Genomic DNA, 27463 nt, shown 5'->3' with positions numbered 1-27463 from the left:
AGAGTATTTTTTTCTTCAAACTCTGCTTACCTTTGCCAATTTTCTTCCCTTAGGTTATGACATTTTTGGGGCTAGAGTTCTAAAGGTGCTAGTAAAACATCCAGGCATGAGCCAAGACAGACTATCTGATTCTGCTGACAGCTGAGCCCGATCTCATCTGATCTCCATCTTCCAACATCAATCACTGGATAGTGAGAAGCAGTGGGAACTTTGCCTGATGTTTTTTTTTCACCTCTACACTATCCTATGGCACAGAAATCATTTGTGACATCCCAATTGTTTCCCAGCTGAGTTTAACTAGCCCAGTACAGATCCAAGAATTGAAACCTGGAACTTTCTGCTTTGAATTACTTAACGTTGAAGGTGAGGGGATCATTGATTCTGTTTGTTTAAGTTTTAAGTATGTGGGTGTATGAGCACATAAACATTAATTTTATTGAGTGTTCCTTTTCAGATCTGACCAGGATCTGAAGTTTAAGATACCTACAAATACCTCCCTAGGAAAATACTGTCACTCATCATATAAAACAGAATAAATCTCAGAACTAGCAACTTATAGTAGATTTTCTCAACAATGGTGCCAGCAATCCTTGTTCTTCAAATAATATTTTTGTACAGTGTCCAACAGGATAACAATGGTGCACATCAGCTGAGAAGTCAGTCCTTTATAGGCTTAAAGGGGTTAAGTCAGAGAATTGTATAATAGGAAATCCCTGAAGTCAGTTTTGATTCAATTGAATATATCATTTTGTGTGTTATTTTAAATATATGAACAATACATAATCATTATATGGTGGCAGGCATAGGCGTGCACGGGATATATGTGAGCGGGTGAGTGGATAAGGCGTCTGCCAAAAAAAAACTTACTCCCATCGATCATAACAATATGCCTGTTTTGATAGTGTGGAAAGTACAGTGTGTTCAAATGTACTCTGAATGCAGGCTCAGAGGATATTAAACCCCCCCCCACCCCGACGGGTGGGATTGAATTGCGGGGGGATCTAAAAATGTTAAATCGGGGAATGTGTCCCCAACTCGCCGCGTATGTGCTTGCCGCCATTTTTATGGTGGTGGGGTGCGTGCTGCCTTGGAGAGGCAAGACACTTCATTATAATATTTAAATGAGGCTCCAACAGTGCAGTTGGGAGCCTGATTTAAATTTACCAGCTGTCGCCCTGGATTCCCAGGGCTCGGGAAACCCCGAAGTAACATGGAGATGGGAGCAGCCGGCTGCAGCTGGGGAGTGCTTTTTAGAGCACTTGTTGTGGGCCAGGTGGAGAAGGGGTTCTCCCCCCCCCCCCCCCCCCTCCAGCCCGTCAAGCAAATCTTTGGCCTCTCTTCTGCTGATCGTGGCCTCATCTCGCTGCCGTGGTCGGCAACTGCACCCCCCTCTAACCCCAGTTCCCTATCCGCCCGCCCAGCCATTGGCCAAACTCCCTCCTTCCCCGACCCCCGTTCACTAGCCACCTGCCCCGCGATCGGCCTCCACCCTCCAACCTTGAACCCCCGATCTCTGGCCTGCCCCGCGATCGACCCACCCACCCCCAAGCCCCGATCTTTCCCTCCCTCACCATTGCTAGGCTCTAACCCCCCCACCCCACCAAGCCCCGATCTTGAGCCCCAATCTTTCCCTCCCTTCTGATTGCCGGGCTCTGACCCCTCCCCCACCATCCCCGATCTCTCCCAATTGCCAGGGACCGCCTCCTGTCGCTGGATTCCCTGCCTGGCAGCCAACCAGCCTCTCTGGCTGCCGAGCGGGAAATAGAAGAAGAAAATGATAATGAGGGCCTGCCGTTAAATTCGGCAGGACTTCTGTGTCCCTGGGATTTCCGGGTCCCCCCCCCCCCACCACCCACCCCATGCTACCACACTCCTCCACTCCCTCCCCGCTTCCCCATAAATATCGGGGCTAATATCACAGAACAGTAACTGTAGTTTTACTGTTTCTTAGGATACAGGACAAAAAAATGCTGCTTAAGGTCATTATTGCCTATAATAAAAGAAGAACAGCATGTAGGAATCAAATTCAGGCCCGGTAATGTTCAAAACACAAAATAAGCTGTCTTTTGTTAACAGATAATTAAAAAAAGTTAATGTGAATACTCAGCAAGGTGAGAGACATTAATGCTGGGAAATACAACTTTCCCATTTGAGATACTGAGAGAATTAGGGGTGGTTTTGTAATGTGGGCCTATCGGAGCTAGGTTGAAATTGTCCAGATGTAATTCATGAAAGATACTTACAGAGCGAGAGGACTTTTATCCCATCAGTCCAGCATGGATTCAAACCGAGATCCCAAAAATGAAAGAGCAATCTCTTAACCCCCTACACTACTCAGTTCCCAAGGGTTATCTAATTTTTAACTGAATAGTTCTGTGGAGACCTGTTTATCCAAATAGAGAGATTTATTTTTCTGTGGAATTACCCCGCCCCCCCCTCCCAACCCCACAACAAAGTCATGCTTGTGAATGGCTATATTCATGACTAGGTGGTGAGAATCAACCTGTGTGGCTCTTTTTTTAAACTCAGTCTCATGAGCGATGTAGTAAAATGACTGCCCAAATAATAATCATGCTGTACGCAGAGCTTAATCCTCAACAGACTATCATAATCACACAACACTACAGAAGCAGTCAATACACTGACTAATTGTCTCTGACAACAGTTTCTTCAATTACCCTGTTGAAAATTAAACAGTACTATTTGATCTCCCTTGGCATTGCTCAGTGAGTATAACACTGGTTTGGTGTATTTTTGCTGGTGTGTTGGCATATGATGGCACAGGAACAATAAAGAGATATAAAAAATAAATTAAGTGAAGTCTAGTTGTGTTAAAAAAAATGAAATCTTGAAATGGGAATAAATATTTTGTATATTCTCTGTGTTGAGCAAGAATGAAATCTTTCAAGCAACTATGCTACAAACATGTTACTCTACAAAGGCTTCCTCTGATCTTTTGACGGACTTGGGAGGCTGGTAAACATGTAAGTGAAAATATCAGTCCCTTTGAAACACAGGAGGTGGAGTACTCCCCAGAGTGGTTACTGGGAAGCTGACCAGGGGAAAGCACAGCCAGCTCTCTGGTGCCAGTGATCTGTGTTATGCGGAAAGGTTGGAGAGGATTGTGCATTTCAGACATGAAAGGAGGCGTCGGAGAGGTGATCTTAGAGATGTATATAAGATAATAACCTTTTTATCAAAAATGTAAACCCAGAATATTACATTCAATAACACTTTGAGAGTAGGACCAGGGGGCATAGGGTCAAACTAGTGAAAGGTAATTTTAAGACTGATGTGAGGACATTTTTCTTCATGCAGTGAACAATCAGCCCTAAGAAAAACTTCCCAGTAGAGTGGTGGAGGCATAAGCCCTGGATGCGTCTAAGAAACAATTGGATGCTGCACTGGGGGGACTGTAGGATACTTCTGAATGGATGAACAAACATGGGCGACAAGATCTTGCTCATCCATAATTATCTTGTGATCTTGTGAAGAATAAAACTAATATGTCCCTCTCCCAGACCCAAATGCAGCCAAGAGTCAGGCAGGGTTTATTGGTCTGCGGGTATGCTAATTTAATTATTTTAAACAATTACCTCCCCCTTGATTGCCTTCCATGTATTCTGACACTTTCAAGACCTTCAGTCACCTTTCCGAGCCGATGGATCTTGCTGCCCTTCCTGTGAGCAGCCAGCTGCCTCTGGGGGCACAACTGGCTCTTGCAGTGAGCCGGTACTGTCCTGATAAGGCTGACAGACCAATTTGCTGTGGTCCTTGAAAAAGTGTAACATCCCCACTGACACCTGGGAATCCCTGGCCCAAGACCGCACAAAGTGGAGGAGAAGCATCTGGGAAGGCGCCGAACACCTCGAGTCTCTTCGCCGGGAGCAAGCGGAAGCCAAGCGCAGGCAGCACAAGGAGCGCACGTCAACCCAAGCACCCCACCCACCCGCCCCTTCAACCACCGTCTGCCACGCCTGTGACAGAGACTGTAGGTCCCGCATTGGACTCATTAGTCACCTGAGAACTCATTTTTAATGTGGAAGCAAGTCATCCTCGGTTCCGAGGGACTGCCTAAGAAGAAGAAGGTCCTGCTGCTGACTTCATTAAGCATGTGCACTGCACCGGGATTGTGAACCAATTTTTAGGCCAAAAAGCTTCTAGAAGCTACATGTAGCAACTTATTTGTTATGTATGGCTCTACTGGGGGCAAACACTAGAAAAACTTACAGTAACTGTGACTCTCAGAAACCATCAGCTCATTTTAAAACTTTTCCATCTGACTTTTGTGTGTTACCAGCAGTGCAAGAAAGCCATGTCTGATTGATTAGTTTTAACAGTCTCCAGTCCGGTCCTCCGACTGATCTGGTTGTTGGACACGGAAAACCTCCAATCACAGTGAAAGGATTTGATTTTACCTCCGTAGTAAAATACTAATGAGCTGGTAAATGGCTTGAAATACCGATGGCCAGCTTTAAATCTTTACTTTTATCATGCAAGGTCACCTGATAGCAGGCAATTGCTTACCTGTAATGTAGAAGTTAATGCTTCTGTTGTCTACACCCTCTGTGTTGGAAGCTACACAGTGATAAATCCCTGAGACCTTGGCTTCAGCCACAATTAGAGTGCTCACAGTCTAAGACAAAAGAAAAAGGTTCTGCACATTAGCTGAATTCAGTAAACCCTCTCTTTTGTCTTTACAAAGTAGATAAAATCGGTAACATGTCTTAGGTTAAGGGGAGAAAACAGGATTACTGGGACCCGGCAGTGATTGACACACTGTTGCGGGATCTCGTGGCTGTTTGGTACTGGAAACAGAGATCAGCACCACAGTAGGCAATTCACACCTAACAGATCTCTCTCTCTCTCTCATATAGAAAAAGGGCTCCTGTTTTAGATTATTATCCAATGACCTCTGCTGGAAGTATGGGTCTGTGGACGGTGGACGGGAACATAATTAGGCTCAGCTGTTATGCTCCATATAGTCAAATAGCTGGCCAACATACACTGACAAGGCTTCCGCGTGAAGAATGGCCACTTGGCTGCCAACACCTGTATAATTCGTAACAAGGTATGGGTCAGTGCATTCAAAACAGAAGGGGAAAATAACCTGGGGGAGAGGAGAACCTGTACCTTCAATAATAACATTTGAATACCGTCAAGGTTCATTTGAGCAGACGAACATACTGAACCATCTCACCATCTGTGCAACATGACTATTTTGTAAAACGCACACCCTGCCAATAGATACATTGATTTCAAGAGAATATCTGCTCAAGTCACTCAATACATTGGCCAAACAATCAACAGCGCATTCCTCACAGGAGGGCTGAATAAAGGATGCACTTACTTTGTAAGGGAAAATGTCCCCATCAATATTCTTACCATATTGCATAGTTATTTAGAATTTTGTCTGAGGATTTGGTCGCATTAAGAGGCTCTTCCCATATTGTATAGTTATTTAGAAGTACTTGGAAACATAACAACAACAACTTGCATTTAACATAGTAAAACATCCCAAGGCACTTCACAGGAGTGTTATCAGACTAAATTTGACACCAAGCCACATAAGGAGATATTAAGGACAGGTAGTCAAAGAGGTAGGTTTTAAGGAGCGTCTTATAGGATGAGAAAGAGGCAGAGAGATTTAGGGAGGGTGTAGTGTATGTAACTGTTCTACCTTTAAGAGAACTATTGTATGTAACCGTCCACCTTTAAGAGAACTATTTTAGGTGTGGCACTACTTTATCTTGGCTGCTGTATACTGTAATACCGACGGTGACCACACCGGTATATAAGTGCTGTGTCAGGATTTATTGGGCAGATTCGCCCTGACCTTCGAATAGTAAAGTCCTGTTAAAGTTACTCTTGTAGTCTGTGTATTAATTCGCCATAATACCTACAGACTTTACAGTGGCGACGAGTTCGATCTTACCCTGCGGCAACAATACTTCCGAAGCAGTTAACGAGCGTCGAGAAGAGGCACCCGCCCTCGTCGTTCTGCTGAGAGAAAACTCGAGTCTGCAGAGCAAGGAAGAAGGAAGAATTCAGACACGAAGCCTTCCATCAGCAACAGGCACTGATTGTCCCTTCTGCCACGGTGGTGAGTGAGCCGATCAGCACGAGAAGCAAGTCGGCCACGGTGACTGTGAGTAAAGGGAAAATAAAAAAATAAACGGAGGATAAGGGCGGTGAACTCGACCACGGTCGGGGGAAAGGAGCCGGACAGAAGTCGGGCCCAGAGGTGCTGAGACTGGGGCAGCGTGGAGCACGGAAGCCGCGGTACAAGCGGGCTGGGAGACGCAACGGCGTCGTGAGACAGCTAGACCGCGACCGGCGAAAACGGCCGGGCAGCGACCGAGGCCACGAAGCGCTGCGACCGGGATCGTAAGGCGCGGGAAGATATATAAAAATAAATAAATCGCGGAGAACTCAGCCGCAGCCGGGGAGGAAAGCACCGGACTGCGAGAGGGCTGGGAGGCGCGATTGGAAGCCGCTGAGGGAGAGACAGAGCCCGAGCGAGCGGGAGAGACAGAGCCCGAGCGAGGGAGACTGAGCGAGATCCAGCCCAGCGGCTGAAACTGTTCGCCGTCAACGGGTTGTACCCAGCGCCGGTTGCCCCTGCCGAGAAAAAGGAACAAGGAACGCACTGAAGCCGACGCGCAGGCTGCGAACCCCGAAAGCCAGCGGTCGTCGCCCGAGGGAAAAGCTTACCCCTCCCGCCAGGGGAAGAAACACGGGAAGCCGCCAGTAGGCGGGGAAGAAGACAGAAGCGGGAAACCGCCATTTTGAAAGTGGGCGGGGAAAGAAGACAAGCGCGGGAAACCGCCATTTTGGAAAAAAAAAAGTTAAAGAAATATTTCGTTGTTGTTTCTCAGGAAGAGGGTGAAGATGCCTAAGCGTAGTAACATCAACGGTTTCGATTCCGATGTGGAAGATTGGGCCACGTATGTAGAACGCATCGAGATATATTGTAAGGTCAATAAGATAGCAAATTATGACAAAGCTCTAACCTTACTAAACTCAATGGGTGCAAAGACATATGGGTTATTGAAGCATCTTCTATCACCAGCTAAACTGGCGGATCAGTCTTTCGCTTATATTGTTGCTGTCCTGAAGGATCATTTGAACCCCGCACCGCTGATGTTAGCGGAACGATCTAAATTTTACGTGAGAACGCAACTAAAAGAGGAAAGCAACGCAGAGTACCTGGTTGAACTGCGTAGACTAGCAAAATACTGCCAGTTTGGGGTAAATCTGTCAGAGGCACTGAGAGACAAGTTCGTGTGCGGAATGTCGAAGGAAGGAATACAAAAACGACTGCTCGAAGAGAATGATCTTACACTTGAGAAGGCTGTCCTTATTGCAGCATCGCACGAAGCCGCAGCGAGAGGCACGGCGGAAATGCAGCGGAAGACAGCGGTACTCAGTATGGATCAAATGACTTCGGGTACAACGAAATGTTATCGTTGTGGGAAGACAACACACGATCAGAACCAATGCTGGTTTAAAAACCAGGAATGTAGGAAATGTGGCAAGCCTGGTCACATAGCTAAAGTATGCCGGTCAGGAAAGAAGACCAGCAATAATAAGTCACCACAGAAGAAGTACAGAAAGGTACATAAGGTGACTGGGAAGAGTACAGATGAACAGAATTCGGATTCAGACTCCAACAGCAAGGAACTGGGTAGTCTGAGGATTCACAATGTGAGCAAAGAAGCTGACCGACAAACTATCTGGGTCACACTACAGATTGCAAAAGTCCAAGTGAAAATGGAAGTGGACACCGGATCGGCGTTGACGGTCATGAATAAGCAAGATTACAAAAAGTTGTTGAAACATATTCCCCTACGGGATACGGAGATATTATTGCAGACATACACGGGGCATAAAGTATACCCCATCGGAAAGATAAAAGTCAAGGTGAGACACAAGGGCAAAGATCACCGAAGAATGGACATGTATGTGCTACCCGAGGGAGGTCCACCACTTCTGGGACGGGAGTGGATCAGGAAAATAAAGATAGACTGGCACTCACTAAACACAATGACGGTAGATTCCGGAAAGGAAGATGTCAAACCTGAACGGTTGTCCAGAATATTGGACGAAGCTAAAGAGGTATTTCAGCAAGGACTGGGAACACCGAGAGGAATTAAGGCAAAAATCAAGATTGCAGAACATGCAAGCCCAAAATTTTTCAAAGCCAGATCGGTACCTTACGCGATACGACCTGCTGTGGAGGCAGAACTGGAAGAGCTTGAACGTTCGGGGGTACTGTCTAAGGTGGACTGGAGTGAGTGGGCCACGCCCATTGTTCCCGTCATGAAGTCTTCATCAAGTAACAAGCCAGGGGGACCGGGAAAGGTCCGCATCTGCGGAGACTTCAAGATCACAGTTAATCCGGTGCTTCACACGGTACAATACCCGCTTCCGCGGATTGAGGATATCTTTGCTTCATTGTCTGGCGGGAAACACTTCACCAAGATAGACCTGGCACAAGCATACTTACAAATGGAAGTCGAGGAAGAGTCGCGCCAGTATCTCACAATCAACACACACAGAGGCTTGTATCGTTATAATAGACTGGTTTTTGGAGTAGCTTCGGCTCCAGCAATTTGGCAGAGGGCCATGGAGCAGGTCTTACAGGGGATTCCAAGCACTCAGTGTTACTTGGATGATGTCCTGATTACAGGAGAGGACGAGGAGGAACACCTCGCAAATTTGAAACTGGTGCTCACCAGGTTGAAGGAATATGGCCTTCGAGTTAATCGCCAGAAATGTGAGTTCTTCCAGAAACGGATCTCGTACTGCGGTCATGTCATTGACCAAGAGGGGCTGCACAAGTCACCTGACAAGATAGAAGCTGTCGTGAAGGCCCCCGCTCCGGAAAATGTATCACAGTTGAGATCGTTTCTGGGGTTGATTAATTATTACCACAAGTTTCTGCCAAATCTATCCACGGTGCTGCATCCGCTGAATGCTCTGTTGCGGAAAGAAGTACCATGGAAGTGGAGCGAGGACTGTAAGAAGACCTTTCGCAGAAGCAAGGCGTTGATTACCTCTGAGGAAGTGTTGGCTCATTTCAACCCAACGTTACCTCTTCGTCTAGCTTGTGATGCTTCCCCTTATGGAATTGGAGCAGTACTTTCACACAAGTTACCAAATGGCTCGGAAAGGCCAGTCGCATTTGCATCCCGATCATTGACCTCCGCTGAGCGAAATTATGCTCAGATAGATAGGGAGGCCCTCAGCCTTGTGTGGGGAGTAAAGAAATTCAATCATTACCTGCAGGGCAAGAAGTTCACATTACTGACAGACCACCAGCCGTTGGTGTCCATATTCAACCCTAACAAGGCCGTTTCCACTATGACAGCGCAAAGGCTACAGAGGTGGTCCGTGTTACTTGGGGCACACCAATATGACATCGAATACAAAAGGTCCAAACAGCATGGAAATGCTGATGGGTTATCGCGCCTACCGTTGCCAGTAGTAGAAGAGGCGGCTACAGTGGACCCGGTAGAGATGTTCCACTCATCCATAGTGGAATGTCTACCAGTAACAAATTCGATGATCGAAAATGAAACAAGAAATGATCCGACTCTCTCACGAGTCTACGATTTAACGGTGGAGGGATGGCCAGCACATGGCGAACCAACGCTGCCCGCATTTTCGCAAAGAAATGAACAGCTGTCAGTGTGCCGAGGAACCTTGATGTGTGGATCTAGAGTGGTGATTCCACCCAAACTTCAGCATAAGGTGCTAAAGGAGCTTCACGAGGGGCATCTGGGTGGAGTGAAAATGAAGAACCTAGCAAGAGCGTTTGTGTGGTGGCCAGGTATTGATGGAGACATCGAAGAAATAACCAAGAGCTGTCTAGGATGCCAGAAGGTCCAAAACGCGCCACCACAAGCTCCTCTGCATCCATGGGAGTGGCCCTCATCTCCTTGGCAAAGGGTACACGTCGACTTTGCTGGTCCATTTATGGACTCAATGTTCTTAATCGCGGTTGATGCACACTCCAAGTGGCCGGAGGTAATAAAGATGTCCTCCACCACCACGGGAAAAACCATCACAGTATTACGGACCATATTTGCTAGGAATGGCCTGCCGGAACAGATCTGTTCTGATACTGGACTGCAATTTGTGTCCGAAGAATTCAGGAAGTTCTTAAAAAGGAATGGGGTCAAGCACTACACGTCAGCCCCATACCATCCCGCCACAAATGGATTAGCTGAAAGGTTTGTCCAGACCTTCAAGAAGGCCATAAAGGCCATGGGTAATGAAGACATCAACCTACAACATAAGGTAGATAACTTCTTGTTGGCGTACAGGAATGCAACACATGCGGTCACAAACCAAACTCCCGCCATGATGTTTTTCAATAGACTAAGATGCCGGCTGGATTTGATTAAGCCAAACGTCAGAAGGGACGTAGAGAACCGGCAATTTCAGGGCATGAATGAAAGGCCAACTAGATCCTTTCAGATAGGTCAACAAGTTTTGGCCCGGGACTACCGTACCGAGAAATGGCAGCCTGGAACTATTGGGAAAAGGCTAGGGCCGCTGATGTATACCGTGGACATTGGTGACAGCATCATAAGGCGACATGTTGACCAGATCATAGGGTCATCCACAAAGGACCAACCTACTCCACAACCTTACACGGCTAATGTTGAAGCAGAGATACCCAGAGCACCTACCTCCGATCTGGTAATACTAGAATCAGATGAACCTGACACTGTCCTTCAAGCCGAATTGACCTTGCCAGAAGAACCTACTACCCCGCCGAAAACTACTACATCACCGAGGCGTTATCCAGACAGAGTCAGGAAGCCTCCAGAGAGACTGAATCTGTGAACTGTTTTGCATAAGTTGTATATATGTTATGATGTTATGTTAATGGGGAATAAGTATGTTGTAAGCTAAAAAAGGAGGATTGTAGTGTATGTAACTGTTCTACCTTTAAGAGAACTATTGTATGTAACCGTCCACCTTTAAGAGAACTATTTTAGGTGTGGCACTACTTTATCTTGGCTGCTGTATACTGTAATACCGACGGTGACCACACCGGTATATAAGTGCTGTGTCAGGATTTATTGGGCAGATTCGCCCTGACCTTCGAATAGTAAAGTCCTGTTAAAGTTACTCTTGTAGTCTGTGTATTAATTCGCCATAATACCTACAGACTTTACAGAGGGAATTCCAAAACTTAGGTCCTAGGCCGCTGAAGGCACGGCCACCAATGGTGGGGCGAAGGAAATCAGGACAAACATAAGCAGGACAGAAATAACAACAGAAAATGCTGGAAAAACTCAGCAGGCCAGGCAGCATCTGTGGAGAGAGAAACAGAGTTAACGTTTCAGGTCGAACTGGAAAAAAGCAGGAAATGGAAAGCAAGTTTACGGGCTGGGAAAAGGGGGAGGGGATGAAAGAACAAAAGGAAAGGTCAGTGATAGGATAGAAAGCAGGAGAGATTAAGAGACATTGAGAGACATTAAGAGATATTCAAGGCAAGAGGAGGTGGTAATGGGACAGGTTAAGGAACAAAGGATGGCTCTAGATGAAGTGTGAATTGCGCTGGCAGAATGAAGGACAGCTGACATGTCTCCTTTCTCCTTTGACTCCACTCATTTCCTCCAAATCAAAGGTGTTGCTATGGGTACCCACATGGGTCCTAGCTATGCCTGCCTTTTCGTGGGATATGTGGAACACTCTTTGTTCCAGTCCTACTCGGGTCCCCTCCCTCACCTCTTTTTCCGGTACATTGACGACTGTATCGGTGCCGTCTCCTACTCTTGCGCTGAGCTAGAAAATTTCATTCACTTTGCTTCCAATTTCCACCCTTCCCTCACCTTCACATGGTCCATCTCCGACTCTTCCCTTCCCTTCCTCAACTTCTCTGTCTCCATCTCTGGGGATAGGTTATTGACAAACATTCACTACAAGCCCACAGACTCCCACAGCTACCTGGATTACACTTCCTCCCACCCCGCCTCCTGTAAGGACTTTATTCCATTCTCCCAGTTTCTCCGTCTCCGCCGCATCTGCTCTGACGATGCCACCTTCCATACCAGTGCTTCCGACATGTCTTCCTTTTTCCTCAACTGAGGATTCCCCTCTACTGTTGTTGACACGGCCCTCGACCGTGTCCATTCTATCTCCCGCACTTCTGCCCTCACCCCTGCCCCTCCCTCCCGGAGCCACGATAGAGTTCCCCTTGTCCTCACCTTTCACCCCCACCAGCCTCCACATTCAACGGATCATCCTCCGCCATTTCCGCCACCTCCAGCGTGATCCCACCACCAAACGCATCTTCCCCTCACCTCCCCTTTCAGCATTTCGTAGGGACCGCTCCCTCCGCGACACCCTAGTCCACTCCTCTACCACTCCCAGCACCCCTTCCCCTTCGCCCAGCACCTTCCCGTGCAAGCGCAGGAGTTGCAACACATGCCCTTATACCTCCCCCCTTCCCACTGTCCAGGGCCCCAAACACCCCTTCCAGGTGAAACAGCGATTTACTTGTATTTCTTGCAATTTAGTATACTGTATTCGCTGCTCATGATGTGGTCTCCTCTACATTGGGGAGACCAAACGCAGATTGGGTGATCGCTTTGTGGAACACCTCCATTCAGTCCATAAGGGGGACCCCGAGCTCCCAGTGGCCTGTCACTTTAATTCACCGCTCCATTCCCACTCAGACCTCACCGTCCTCGACCTCTTGCATTGTTCCATGGAAGCTCAGCGTAAGCTCGAGGAACAGCACCTCATCTTTCGATTAGGCACTCTACAGCCCTCTGGACTCAACATAGAGTTCAACAATCATATATATATTTCCTTTTTTTTATCCACACTTTTTGTTTGCCCCCTTTTTTTCTTCCCTCCCACAGGGCAGCTGTCCTTCATTCTGCCAGCACAATTCACACCCCATCTAGAGCCATCCTTTTTTCCTTAACCTGTCCCATTACCACCTCCTCTTGCATTGAATATCTCTTAATGTCTCTCAATGTCTCTTAATCTCTCCTGCTTTCTATCCTATCACTGACCTTCCAATTTGTTCTTTCATCCCCTCCCCCTTTTCCCAGCCCCTATACTTGCTTTCCATTTCCTGCTTTTTTCCAGTTCTTCAACCTGAAACGTTAACTTTGTTTCTCTCTCCACGGATGCTGCCTTGCCTGATGAGTTTTTCCAGCATTTTCTGTTGTTATTTCGGATTGCCAGCATCCGCAGTATTTTGCTATTATAAACAGGACAGACATCTCTAAAACGGGCCTTGTCTAAACTAAAAATGTACTAATTTCTGGTAATTAATAACAAACATTTTACAGACTCTAAGAACTAAGGGCTGGATTTTGCCAGCTCTCGGGAGGCGGGACTGCTGGGAACATGGCAGAAGCTGGGGGTGGGTACCCATCCTGCCCCTAACTCACTTCCGTGCCATCTTCCCAGGAGGCGGGTAGCCAACTCGCGCTGGGTCCCGTCTCCTGGAGGCGTGAAGGGGATTACAGCCACTTAACTGCCTGTTAACAGATAGTTAACAGGCAGTTAAGAGGATTATCCCCATTTTTCCACCAGAGGTGCGGGCTTCCCGACATTGGGAAACCCCTGCCAGTGTCACTGAGGCAAGCAGTGGGTCTGCGGGGGTCGGAGGGGTGCAAAAGTGCACTGTGGAGGTAAGTCCTGGGTGCAAGTGTGGAGAGGTAAGTATGTGAGGTGAGTGAAAAGTGATAGGAAATGTTTACTTACCTTTGTTTCTTCCTGCAGGCTTCAACAGTTGGGGATGTGGAGAGTCTCGCATCTCCGCGGCAGAGATGACAGATGGCTGCTGCATTCTCCGATGCAACAACCATCGAATTTCTGCTCACAAAAGAGGTTTGATGAGTCTTGAATACAAGAACTCATCAAACAACAGAGAATGTCAGAGTTTGACAGCTTCACAGAGCTGTCAAACGATGACAATTCATCTGTCAAAATTTTGAGACAGATGAAACGTCATATACTGACGTTCTCTGCAACCGGCTTCCCCTTAATTGGCCACAAGTCGATGGAGGCGGGACTAAAACCCGACAAGCAGCAGTCCAATGCGCCCCCATTGGCAAAATCACCCCCATTGTTATATAAAATGTGTTTTTATCAGTTGTTTTAAAATGAGATGAGTGAAAGTCTTTTTCTCTCCCTTTCTTACCTAGTAGAAAGCACCGTGTGACACTCACATTAAATAGAAGTGGTTGCAGGCAGCTCGGCCTGATCCCACGCTAGATGCTGATCCAAATTAAACAGCTTTGTGAAAATGGCAAGGTTTAATTTGGATTTGGTCCAAATATCAAGAGACAAAACCCTTTTCTGCTGGCTTGCACAGGCTGTATTTTATGGCTGCTCATTAAATGATTCTCTGCACTCAACACAAAACTTAAGTAATGCAATGTCTTTAAAAGATAATTGATTTTAGCCCATCCTCATCCATCGAATCATTTTCTAACGTGACTCCCCCTTGTTCCTGGAATATAATGAGATCAATGTGGCTCCACATCACTGCCACCTCCAAGGAAATAAACTTGTATTTAATTTCTTTATCAGTAACAAAGCTAAATGGTTACATAATGATTGCAAAAATTAAACAATAAGATACATGTTACCGTTAAATGGCACTTGCGACCTCATGTGTGCGATAGCTATTTCTGATTATTCCGACCGGGAGAATTAAAAAAAAATATTGAGAAATTGTGGTGAAGAGCCAAGGTCCATAGTGCAGGACACCATCAAGGTTGAAAAGTAATTGGAGAGAAGAGGAGATAAATAAAAGAAGTAGTGGTTAAACATACATGTCAACTCAGAAAACTAACAGAAGCTGATTAGCAGCTTTACATACAGCCATAAATATAGGACTATGACAGGTAGTGACACTGAAAGTACAATGGGCCATAATCTTGTCATAAATTAAGCTGCAAGTATACCCAACATTGCATCACTTGTATAGTGGAAAGTTTTGGCAAAAATTGCAGGGCTATACCCTAATGTTTTACGGAGAAATTGTGGGCGATTAGTACTCTTCGTTGTAAAATCTGAATATTAAATGGTTTTAAAATAGTTTATATGCTTGTCTCAGTGACATAGAGGCACTCTTTCTCCCTATCCAACCCGATCCGCTAGCACTTTTCTGTCCCTCTCATTCATGCTCCTCCTCCATTCACATTAGCCCTGTTCCCCTTCATTAACGGCAGCATTCTCCTTCCCTTCTGGTTCACATTGGAACTCTTCTCCCATCTTGCTCCCCCATTCACAATGGCAGTCATTCCCCCCCCCCCCCCACCCCACCCTCTGCCCTCAATTCAAGCTTTCCTTCTTTTCTCCTTCTTCCTAGTTCTCCCCTCTCCTTGGCAGCTTTCCAGAATGCTGCAATTGGACTTGCTAACTGATTTTCTTTCCCCTCTCCATTCATACACCTACTTTTCTGGGAAAAATTCTTGCTTCTGCTTAATGATTCATGCAAGCTGCATGAATTTATTTCCTTTGAAAACACTTTGTGAAACTCTTCTGTGGGAATTCCTGATCTCGCAAAATTTTCACGAGAAATCCATCCACTGTAACATTCCACCCCCCAGAACAGAAGCAGACCCATCATCAGGTAGGAGCCGAGAACAGCACTGAGGTGTGGAGCAGGGAGTGGCACTCCTTTTCTTCCGTAAATGTAGACAAACAGACACTGACCTCAAAATGCTGCCTGTCCATATCCAACTCAGATGGTTGACATGTATGGTTAGTTGATATCCAGTTTGGGCTTAAGAGGGTGAAGGGAGATAAGTTTTGAAATCCTGGGAATAAATGAGTTGGAGTAGGAGACAGTTCATTGAGTCTTGATTTCAACAATATGAGGTTGGAAGGAAGGGGGAGTGCAAAATGGTGTATTTAGAGCTTAGGAGAAATGGACAGGAAAGTTCACATTACCATAGTAATGTTGTTGAAAAGAAAGAAAGGTTGGGATGGAGAGAGGTTGAAGGTTAGAGATAAGGGAATGATCATCTAGCAGATGACAAGCTTTTACCTGCATCCTGTCCTAGCTCCTACAAGAGAACGCTACAGAATGCATAGACGTAAGTCATACATTTGCAACTGGTATAGCTGAAATGCATCTGTATATTGTAGAGTTAGTGGGGTAGAGTTTCTGCTCGGTTGCACTGGTTTTTTTCGGCGCAATATGCCTGAAATCGGCGTAACCCACACGAAAGAGCATGGAATTCTAAGCACAAATTACGTTCAGTGCAAATTGGGTTTCCGCGATTGTTTGCAATAGTTTAAAATACACTGTGCTAGAAGTTGACCCCATCCACAAAACTGGCCACGCCCCCAGATCGAATTAATCACCATTGGGAGATTCCGCTAATTGCGTTTGTTTGCGGGCCTTCGAAGGGGCTCTAAAAATTAAACTGGTTCTTTTGAGTGCAAGGACACTACTATGCATGTTTTAAAAGCTTTTGAATGAAATTTTTTTAAATTTACTAAGAAACTAATTACTGTACATCAATATAACTAGCAAATGGTTCTGTATATCTTTTAAAGTCAGTTTCAATAATTTAAATCAGGTTACTCACAGGTGGTGGCTCAACACTATGATTAAAAATGCTTATTTTTTGTGATCGATCCCATTTTTATCTGCATCAAACAAACTACACCAAGTTACCACTTAATTATATTAAGGAATATTTTTTAAAGCAAAATTTATTTCTTAAAAATTGAGGTTTCAAAACGCTGCCCAATTGCGCTAGCTCAGGGCAGATTTTGCGTTTGGCGATTTGCAAGTGAGTTTGAGCGGAAACCTGAGGGGAGAAAAAAGCACTTCTCAAAACGGGTGCAATTTTGGGTGCAATTTGCACCCGGATCGGTGCTTGCACCCAGAGCAGAAACTCTACCCAGTGTCTTTTGCACTTTCAACTCCTTGTACACATGGAACGTGTAGGTTGCAGAAGCTGCGTGTCCATCACGGCAGTGTGCTCAGTATTTTGGAGCTGGTGATGCAGGAATTGGTATTTGAGGGTGCAATAGGGTGTGGGTTGATTTTGAAAGCGGCAGTATTTACTTGGCATAGATAAAAAGAAAAAAGATAAATACTGGATATCTGAAGTAAAATTCTAGAACTATACATTTGCGTCAGCCTCTAAAAGAGATGAACATTTCAGATGAGATGCCAGAACTGGTGTAAGGTTCCACCCAAATATTAATCCATCTTTACCCTTCAGGTGCTGGCCAGCCTGCTGTGCATTTCGTGCAATATGTGATTTAGATTTATTTCGTATCTCAAAGGGCTTGAGAAGCTACATAAATGTCACACACCTATTTAACAATGCCACATGTTTCCCACATAGATCCCTGTGTGTTACCTTTCACATGCTGTGTAACTAATGGCTTACAGATGTTCCTGGGGCTGTCCAAAATACTTTAACATTTTGAGGCTGCTTATACAATGGCCGGGTTGCCTGTTGTGCTGAATCAAATCGGGTACAGAGGCCTGATGCCTACTTTCACGTTTCAGGATTTTTGATCATCTTTGTCTTCATAGAAAGGATTTTGTGATTGAGTTATGTTTAAGTGTTGGGTTTTAAAACAAATTGAATTTACACAGGCTTCAAAACACATAAGCTGTAGACATTGAAGCTGTGCGTTAAAGCCAGACGGGCAATTTTGTGGAATATCGTAGCTCACAGTCTATTTCAAATGAATATAACGAGGGCCGATTTTCTCATTCATAACCCAATAGCCAAAGTGGCATCCATTCAACTTTAGAACATTAGAAGATGGCTTCTTTAAACTCACACCCCAAGTGGAAGGAGAGATAGCTGGTATTATTGACAGACTAATGAGCGAATGAATCACTGTCAAAGGAGAAAGACAGGATCACAGCCCCTGTAAACCTGAAACATAGAGCTGGTAGATAAAATGCAGAAGGACAATATTTGTAATTAGAAATAGTTGGAAAGAAAGGTAATACCAAAAAAAAGAAAGTCAGCCCACCAAAGGATTGATTTTTGAAGAGAGAAATGAAATTGAGTTAAATAAGTGGAATTTGCTTCGACTGTATGTTCACTTACTGTCTGTGAAATAATTCGTATCTAAAGTGTTAAAGTCTGCCTAGTGAAAAATTTGAGGGTACGTGTGAAAGGCATGGGGGCAATTTTTAACTGCTGGCTGCCCATTACTGCCTGTAAAATGGATGGCTGGCAGTTGAAATCATGGGTGGCAGGACGGGGTGCGGCGGGGAGCATCTTGGTGCCCCATTGATGCCCAAAGCCCGTCTGATGCAATTATCAGGCGGGTTTATAAATGGGCTAGCAGTCCGCCCATCTGAAACAGGTGGGAAGCGGCTTATATATGCCGCAGTCTTTGCCGATCCCAGGGACTGCAAGGAGTAGGGTGGCAGTAGTCTCTGTGGTAGTAGCGGCAAGCTCCCTAGGTCAGTGGATGGAGGGAGAGGGCGTAGGAGTCTCCCTCAATAATGGTGCCAGAAACATAACTTTGCCCACTTCAAGGCCTTCATGAAACAAAAGTTGCTAGAACCTTTGGGGTTCTTGTGCCCCTTTTAAAAGCGATCCCTTCTTGTCCGATGCCGGAGCTGTAACAGGTGTCCTGCTCCATCTTCCTGGCTCAGCAACAACGGCCTTCCTCTTGGTAGTTGAGGAAACTAGGCTGGGGTCATGGCAGGGTCAGGGTGGCAGGAGGAAGTCCCACCCTGACCTCTGTCTGTCAGGAGGAGGAAAATCCAGGTCGATTGCCCCATGAAAATCTACCCCTGGCTTTTATGCTTTGTGTAGCCACAATAGTGCCAGAGCTGGGAAGGTAGGTGAAGCCCCTCTGTCCATCTCACTAATGGAAGAAGGGCTATACAAGGGAACAGCTTGAGGAGAAGCAAGAGGAAAGCCAGGTGAAATATATTGAAAATATTTACCAACATTAAAATTGATGAAACTATGCAGTGTTGCAATTATAGGATGGAACTAAAATAAAGGAAGTGACAAGCAAAAGCTTAGCTATTCTGAAGACTTTTGTACAACAGAGATTGTTATTTTCCTGGATAAATTAACTACAAATAAGTTAACTAGACACAAGAATTGATTAGTCAGGAATGGTGCCAGCCTGTTTTCTAATGCTGAAAGATACTGTTTTTGAAATCAAGTTATTTTGCAGTGTTTGAGATCAAAGAATATTTTAACACTGGCACTCGAGGCCTGTTTTGGATTAGTTCAGAATTTTATTAGAAGAGACAGACGAGATTTATCTGCTTTCTCAGAGAAGCTGTGGCCTAAGATCCTGCTGCTTTGAGGTATAGAAAGCCACAGTGCCTCCAAGCTCAAACTTAAACCTTGTGGTGAAGGGAAAGCAGGGTCAGTTTGAGCCGCCAGTGCTTTAAATTAAATTACGTTTGTGGCTAAAGCTTCCTAAGCTAAAAAGGAATAAAAATTTGTTATAGCAGCGAGTTCCAGATTCAATAACACAACCCTTAGTACCTCTGACTCCAGAGTGAGAATGTTCCCACTTGACATCTCATAAATAAAGTTGTAGACTTACTCTGAACCTCCATAAGTTGAGCCATGGGGTTTTATGTCAGAATTGACTAGACACTTTCCCTCATAAACAACGCCACAGAATTTTATGCTTATTTTGCTATGATTTTTCTTAAACCAATCTTTTTCCTGTTTTTCATTACAGCAGCTTGCTTCTACATATCCATACTTCTGATTCCTATCCAGTGCATCCTGGAGCAAATTGCAAGTCAACCACATAGTATGGGGCTAGAGTCACCTGTAGGCAAGACTCGGTAGGGGTGGCAGGTTCCTTTCCCTGAAGGACAATGGTAAACCAGTTGGGTTTTTACAACAATCTGGCAGCTTTCATGCTTATTCTTTTCTGTGCCAGCCCACAAGTTATCAGATTTTTTGAATTCAATTTGACAACTTGTCATGGTGGGATTTAAACTCACAAGGTGGGGGGGGGGGGGGGGGGGGGGGCGGGGAGTGGGGGCGGGGGGTAATTTTCATTTTGGCCACGGGCGGAAAACTGGTGGGTGTGGATCAGCTGCCCGGTGTACCCACCACCTGCTTTTCCTTCCCGTAGTCTGCAAATGGAAAGGAAATGCGGGCAGGGTGTATAATAGGCGGTCGATCCGCAATTGCCAGTTTTTCCACCCGCGCCCACAGTGAAAATGATCCCCACAGTCTCTGGGTTCTTAGTTCAGTACCATAACATTCTATGTTACATGTTCTGCGCTGTAACATCCTCAGGTTTTTGTTGTGTGCAGATTTTGGCAACAGCCTTAACCCTGTAGTGCGACTGCACCAAATACAGATAGATCACATACATACGTTGTTTTTATTCTGATGTAGTTTCACTTTGTGAATGATAGTCTCGAGTCTGTTGCCTAGGTTTGTGTGAAGGAATGTCTTATTTTCTGAAATGTTAATTTTCACGTCATTGTTTGTTTCACACCTGTCAACAGATGATAAGAAATGGTTACAAACAGACCTGGATGGCTTCTAAGGAAGAAAGCAGCTGCAATTGATTTATAACATTTTGAGAGAAAATGCCCACAGTGTTGTGAGAAAATTCACTTGTCAATTATAATCAAAGGAATATATGTGCAGATGGATGCTCAAAGAAACAAAAAACATTCCATGTTTGATTACAGGCTGTTGGACTAGATGCCAGTGAGAGATTAGGCAGGCAATACAAGTCTGAAACCTAGAGGAAATCAGCCACACTACAGTTGGGGAGAATAGAACAATTGGGTTACTGGGAATGGCTTTCCATGAGGGAGGAAGCCAGACAACAACAGGAAAGCAAATCATGCGTCATTTCACACAGGAAAGCAGCTTCACCTTCTGTTAGGCCAAGATAAGAATGCTCTCAAGGCCCACATAGGTGAAGGCCACTGCTATCACACTCTTCTCTCTAATGTCACCTTCAGAATAAGGCCTCCCACTGCCCCTTGACACATCTATCATGTAAACTAAATAAAGTCGATTGACTACAATGAAGCTCTATGAGAAATATGATAGCATTGAAGGATTAGAGATTAAAAGTCAGGAGGGAAGACCTGTATGCTGTATAAACTGTTGACCAGAAAATAAGAATCTTTTCCTTTGACCCAGTTTAAGTATAAACTCTTGGACAAGAACAAAGAGATCGGAAGCACAATGATATTTATATAAATCTTGTGATGCATATACAGAAATATGTTTGCTAGTTCCTGAGTAGGTCTGTCAGATTAATTGCTATCCAGTTACTGATTCCACCTTCCCCCTTTGTACCCTAAGCCATATTTATTGCCATAAGCCAGCATTTGTTATGGGAAAAGAAGAGGCAATAAGTCTTACGTTGCATAGGACATCCTGATGATGCAGGGCTGCCATTCCCAGTGAATCTTGGGAATCGGAGTTCCATAAACAGTACAGGTCAGATGGTGTTTCTTCCCAAGCTGATAAACCTTTTCCTCTGGGAATCCCACTTCTTTTTCATAGATCTGTGGTTTTACTGAAAGGTAAAATGGTAGAGAGAGAGATTGTAATACTCTAGTAGAAAAAAGAAACACCTTACTTGGCAGCATTATCATGATTTATATTACAAACGTGTTCAGGGAACTGTGGAAATAACTGTAATTCAATTCCATTAACAGCGTAATTATTGAAATTGCCGGGACTGGACTACTTTCCAATGTGATTGTCAGTCCCTCCAAACTAGCTGCTGGTAACCAGAGTAGACATGACATCTCAGCCCCCAATACAACTTCATTCAGTGGAGCTGCTGTGATTTCTTAGCTTCATGATTTGATTCAGTACAAAAAAGAGCTGATCAATGTTCAAATTTTCCAATGGTGCTATACACAAACAGACCCTTATTGCTCTGATTTGATGCAATAGATTCTTGTGTATGGGATTAGTTCTGGAAATAAGTCATTTCAGTGCTTTGTGGCACCTTCCTTGTGAGTTGGTGTACGACAGAACCGAAACAATAAATGCGCGGTGTTTTTGCAGTGATTGATGGCCAGTTTGAACACACGGCAACAATTATTCGGGTACATTGGAGCAGATTTTTATTTTTGGTGTTCATCGGGCGGGCGATCTCAATAAAGCTCGGTGGAGGCCTGAACTATTTTTGTGATCGGGCTCATTAGAATAATATTAGTGCGCTGATCGAACACTGATAGGCAGCTTCCTGATTCACATATATTCTATGAAGCTATTATAAATATGGGTGCACATTCACATATTTTCTATGAAGCCTTTATACAATTAAGGGTACATATTATGATCATGTTCCTGCTTCCAGCCATACTCGAAAGCAGCCTGGGAGATCACTAGGAACACGAACAGTCTCACTATCTTGGACGACCCACCTCAGTGCTCACTAGGCCCACTACAAGGAGACTCACAAACCCTGCTACTAGCTGCATGGAGATGCATTCCTTCCTCTATGGGGATGTGCAACCCCACCCATGGTAGACACATCGCTAAAAGACATGTAGCTTCTGCCAAGTGGTCGAGTGACATTTATGCGTCTACCAAGAAATGGGGATGCAAATTACATGTAAATTAAATGTAAAGGGGTGGGGTGAATTAAAGCAGAGCATCACAAGGAGGGGGACAAAGATTTAGAAAGGTTCTGGAGAGAATTAAAAGGCATTTCAACTCATCGGGAAACCTTTGCCAAGGTTGGAGAAGCACGGGATTAAGAGATGGTAGGCCAGGATGAAGGGAAAGGAACCCATAGATGCAGGCATCAGTCTGTAGACAAATGACAGCTGAGAAAAAAAAACAAAGATCTACAGGAAGACATAATATACTTTCCTTCAGCGTGTGTGGGCCTTTTAAATGCCCTCCTGCCCAAGGGATCGTCGTCGTACGTGTCTTCACATTGTTCCCTTTGGGGAACTGTATGAAGTGATGGAAGGATTTCTGGCCGCGTTAAAGCTCCTTCCGTGACCGTAACCATCTACATACCAGCCATTAGGGAGGGTTTTACGGGCTCCCACAACCCATATGAGGGGGGGGGGGGCCACCCACACCCACGGACGCAAGTACCCCCGCTGGATGTCAACCCAGAATTTAGAGCCGGAGCTCTGACTCCACTTGCCGGGACTATCTGGAGCGGGGTTCGAAACCCTACACCTTCTGGCCCAGTGGCGGGGATGCTACCGCTACACCAAAGGCCCACTCCTGCCCAAGGGATAGTCCCCCAGAACATTTCACTGGTGTGTTGGAGACTCAGGCCGTAATTTTGCGTTCGGTGTCTGGATGGGTGCGGGTCAGCTGGTTTCCGGGTTCCGGTCCCGCCCCCCGCTGCCTCCGCTCCACAGACGTGATTTTCCCTTGACTGATCTTGTTAAGCTGCCCTGCGGGCTTACCGGCCAATTAACAGGAAGCGGGTCTGATGATGTAATTTGATGATGCGTCATCTGCCAGTTTCCTTAAAGGGACCACGCACAATTTTATTTTGACAGTTGATTTCTCAGTGTTTGACAGCATTGAGGTGCTGAAAACACTGACAATCACTGCACAAAGATGAACTCTTGCACCCAGGCTCTCCAATGACTCCCTCCATATGCTGGAATAGATGGCAGCTGCAGGTGAGATGACAGAAGCGATCTGTCATTGGTGAGAGAGGTTGTCCCAATGAGGTGGCACTGGACATATAGGGCTGGATTTTGTCAAAGGAGGTGACTTGGAGGTGGGACTGCTGCTTGTCACGTCAATGTCCCACCTCCATCCTCGCCTGACCAACCAGAGGGATTTTTCCCTGATTGAGCTTGTTAAGCCCGCCCAGCAGGCTCAACAAGCCAATTAGGGAAGAAGTCACTGACAGATCACATCAACGTCAGACGTGCTATCTTGTCAAGACTTCTTGAAAGAAGAAATGACAGCATTTGACTGCTCTGTGAAGCTGTCAATCACTGACATTCTCTTGAGTTTGATTCGTTTTTGTGGTGAGGACTGAAAAAACATTGTAAAAAAGTAAATTTCAGATGTCTGATGGATCAGAGGGTCCATCAGCCATTACCTGAAATTGACAAGTTGGATGTCCGTTCTCCCGATCCAGCACGGCTAAAGGCTACAGAAGTAAAAAAAAGGTAAGTGAACACTTTTTTAAACTTATCACTCACCTTGCATACTTACCACTCCACACTTGCACCCATCACTCACCTCTACACCTTACTTCCAGGTGCCTCTGACCGCCACAGACCTCCTCCACGTCTCCTCCAACCCGGCGGGGTTCTCCAAGTCGGGAAGCCTTCACCTGTGAAGGTAAAATGGCACTAATCCCTTTTTCTGCCTGTTAACTACCTGTTAACAGGCAGTTAAAAGGATTAAAAGCCTTTCCTGCCTCCAGGAGACGGGACCCGAAGCTACACATCTTCCCGCCTCCTGGCAAAAGGGCACAGAGGCGGGATGGGAGCAGGTTTGCCACCCGCCCCAATTTCTCCGATTTTACGTGCTGTCCCGCCTCCATGTCCGCCACCTCGGGGCTTGAAAAATCGAGCCCATAGTTGGATTTAAAAACTTGTAAGCTAAAGAAATCTGTATGTTTTAAAAATGCATTTCCCAACATTTTCTTTGCTCTGAAACTCACCAAGTGCAACATTGCACCCTTCACGCCACTTCTGCAGCTGTCATCTTTTCACAAACATTACACCAGACTCACAACATGCCACACTTACCTGGCGTGGTGTCCGGACGTCGTGAAACCCGACCCAGATGCGGGAAAATCGAAAAACAGGCTAAACACTATTGACAAGTACCTGTTAATAGGCCGGTAATTGCCTTTAATCCGTTTCCCGTCGCTAGGTGTCGGGTCCATTCGCAAATCGGGGACCCGACATTTGTGAAGGCTGTTTGGAGGCGGGTTGATGGCGGGTTTGGGACCCGCCATCAATCAATCGGACTTTAACCTCTGACCCGCCTCTCTGAGCGCCGGCAGAATCACGGCCTCAGTCTCCAGCATAGGCCTGAGGCTGAAATATGGCACACAGCCATTCCACATCCACCTTTTAATATGTTAATAAAACTTACATCGGTTTTCAGCGGGAACTTTAGACAGCCGACCTTAACTATCGAATATTGAGCATGGCTGTAACTGAGCGAGAATCCAGCGGAACTGAAATCTGGCCAGAAACGAGACAAAATCTGCCCCCATTGTTACCATAGGGGAGAATTTCTATGGCGGTTCCCCCACTCACCAGCCATACCTTTGGTTATGCTGTTTATCCAGGATTTCTGTGGCTGTTCTGGCAGATGAGCAGGAGAACCCCTGTGGAAATTCACCCCTCTATATTTTTTGGTTCATGGTTTTTTGTAGTTAAACAGGAACCTTACAAGAAGTGTTTGCTGTCTGTGCACCAGATGGGGCAAATTTAGTCTCTCGCAAATGATTGCTGTTTGGATGGTCTCACCTCTCATTGGCTGGTCTGTTTTGGAGGACACATGCACTTTCTTGAAGGGACTGTTTAGCACAAGTAGACTACAGAATCTATGTTATAAACAAAGTGCAGCTGCAAACAATCTTTACATATATAAAAAGAGATTTGAGCCTATTACTTGTACGTGCACTTGTGCCTGTGTAGAACATCTTGTGCCTGTGTTAAACTGCCGTTTATACCTGCTTTTCTTCACTGTGTTTTCAGTGTGATAAAGGAAATAAATGAACGTGCAGCGTATCTTTAAGGAAATTCCATATTAAAGGGTTTGACGTGACCCATTCTTCTGGCCATCATTTTAGATGTTTATGTACATGCCAGTGACTAAAAAATGCAATGAAAAACAATCAAATAGTCACAAATGGAGTGGTTTCCACATGTGTACCCAATGTAAAGCTACTCAACAATCATCTCCATGTGTTTTTCTGCATATTTTCTCTCTCTTGTCTGCATTTCATTATTAAATACTATTTTTATTTGTTTTGGCCCAAACTGAAGTTAGTGAACTTTGTACTCATGGCACTCTGACCCTGACTCAAAGTCGGATTGGAATAGTCTGACTGCAAAGAGGTGAGGTGCAATAATTAGTCAAAACACTCCCTTTGGAAACCATCTAAAAACAATCTTATAGTCACTCTCAGTGGGATTTTGCAATATGTTGTGCAATATCATTAACGCTAAATGTGTTTCTATGAAATGGAGGTGTTGCAAACTGATTAAAGTAGTGGGGAAAATCATTTCATATGAATGTGTTAAGTATTCATATGCTAATATCGCACAGCACAATTTCTACCAAAAAAATCTACAACATAATTCTGCAAGATTTAGATAAACTTTTCCATTTATTCCCCTCCCCTCTACGTTTAGTAATGAGAGACTGCAAAAGATCTTTGGTCCTGAAATTATGCTGTGCAGTACCAACATAGGAACCCTTAATGCATTTGAAGCTCCTTTCTCCTCTATTTTAACCGCTTATTTCAACCTGCTAAGATAGGAATATCGAACAAAAGCATCAAGAGTTCCAATGTAATCCCCTCCTGGCATATTTTCAGGACCTCTGTGACTACTGAAACAGTTCCTCGCAGCTTATGGAGCAGTTCCTCTTACACCAAGGAGCACGAACAGGAATTCCAGTGTGTGGATGGTTTTGTGGTGAGAAACAATGTCACGAATCGCATCCTTCGAAGGGCAATTCTCATGCAAGCGGTCAGATGTGCAATTGCTTGTTTGTTGCTCTGGTGCTGTGGAATCTGCCCTGCAGCATAACCAAGACAGTTTCGATAGCACTGGCACTCAGAAGGATTACAGACGCACTTCTGCTTCAAATAGCTCTTTAACATAAAGAGGATGTAAAGCTCCAACCCTGCTCCCAGAGACTGGATTCATATTTTGCACCAACTCTGGTGTCTTTTATCATGTGTAAGATCCATAAACGGTGATTCCCTTTTTGCACTGGTTCTCTTACCGTTTGCAAGGTGGTTTATTTGTCTGATGTGGAGGATTTCCAATGCTATCCAAAGACGTGTCATGTTACAGTACATAAGGCAATGGGTATTATTGATTCAATTATGCCAATTTATGGATCTGAGGGCATATTAGTTGTTGGCAAGTTTTTTTTTACAGTACTAATTCACAATTGTGTGCATTTTATATTGAAGTATTTATTCTATACCATCTGTTCTCCATTCATACAACTCTACATCAAAAATATGTTTATTGTACATAAAGGAAATCAGCAGTGCAATACTAAAGTAACATCCTTGAGGCATATCAATTTTGCCTATCAATCTAGATCTATGCTGGGACTTTCAGTCCCTCTTGTTAATATACCTCCAAGTCTCAGGCCTTCTAATTCTAAACTTCAAATCTGATTCTTCTGTTTAAATTTTTCACAAATTTTTCAAAATTTCAAGGGCTTTAATAAAATTGTTGCTGGCTGATGAGAAACTTGACCACTCATAAATACACTCACTGGATGTGTGTAATTACTTTGGCCCTGATATTTACAGG

The 27463-nt window shown here is 45.0% G+C and overlaps 1 protein-coding gene across 1 annotated transcript in view; it reads right to left on the bottom strand.

The window, feature by feature from the left end:
* Positions 1 to 27463, bottom strand: part of kdrl (kinase insert domain receptor like) — a 259302-nt gene that overhangs the window by 99210 nt on the left and 132629 nt on the right. The window contains exons 10-12 of the mRNA XM_085999532.1: positions 21360 to 21516; positions 20349 to 20472; positions 4528 to 4636 (exon numbers count right to left, since the gene is read on the bottom strand). Of these exons, the coding sequence (XP_085855658.1) occupies positions 4528 to 4636; positions 20349 to 20472; positions 21360 to 21516 (390 nt within the window). The remainder of the gene's footprint in view (positions 1 to 4527; positions 4637 to 20348; positions 20473 to 21359; positions 21517 to 27463) is intronic.

The sequence above is a fragment of the Somniosus microcephalus genome, chromosome 1 (assembly GCF_052327205.1).
Source record: "Somniosus microcephalus isolate GS21.2 chromosome 1, FLI_Smic_1.0, whole genome shotgun sequence".
Lineage (NCBI taxonomy): Eukaryota > Metazoa > Chordata > Chondrichthyes > Squaliformes > Somniosidae > Somniosus > Somniosus microcephalus.
Note: the sequence above shows the minus strand (reverse complement) of the source record. Positions and strands in the feature narration are given on the sequence as shown.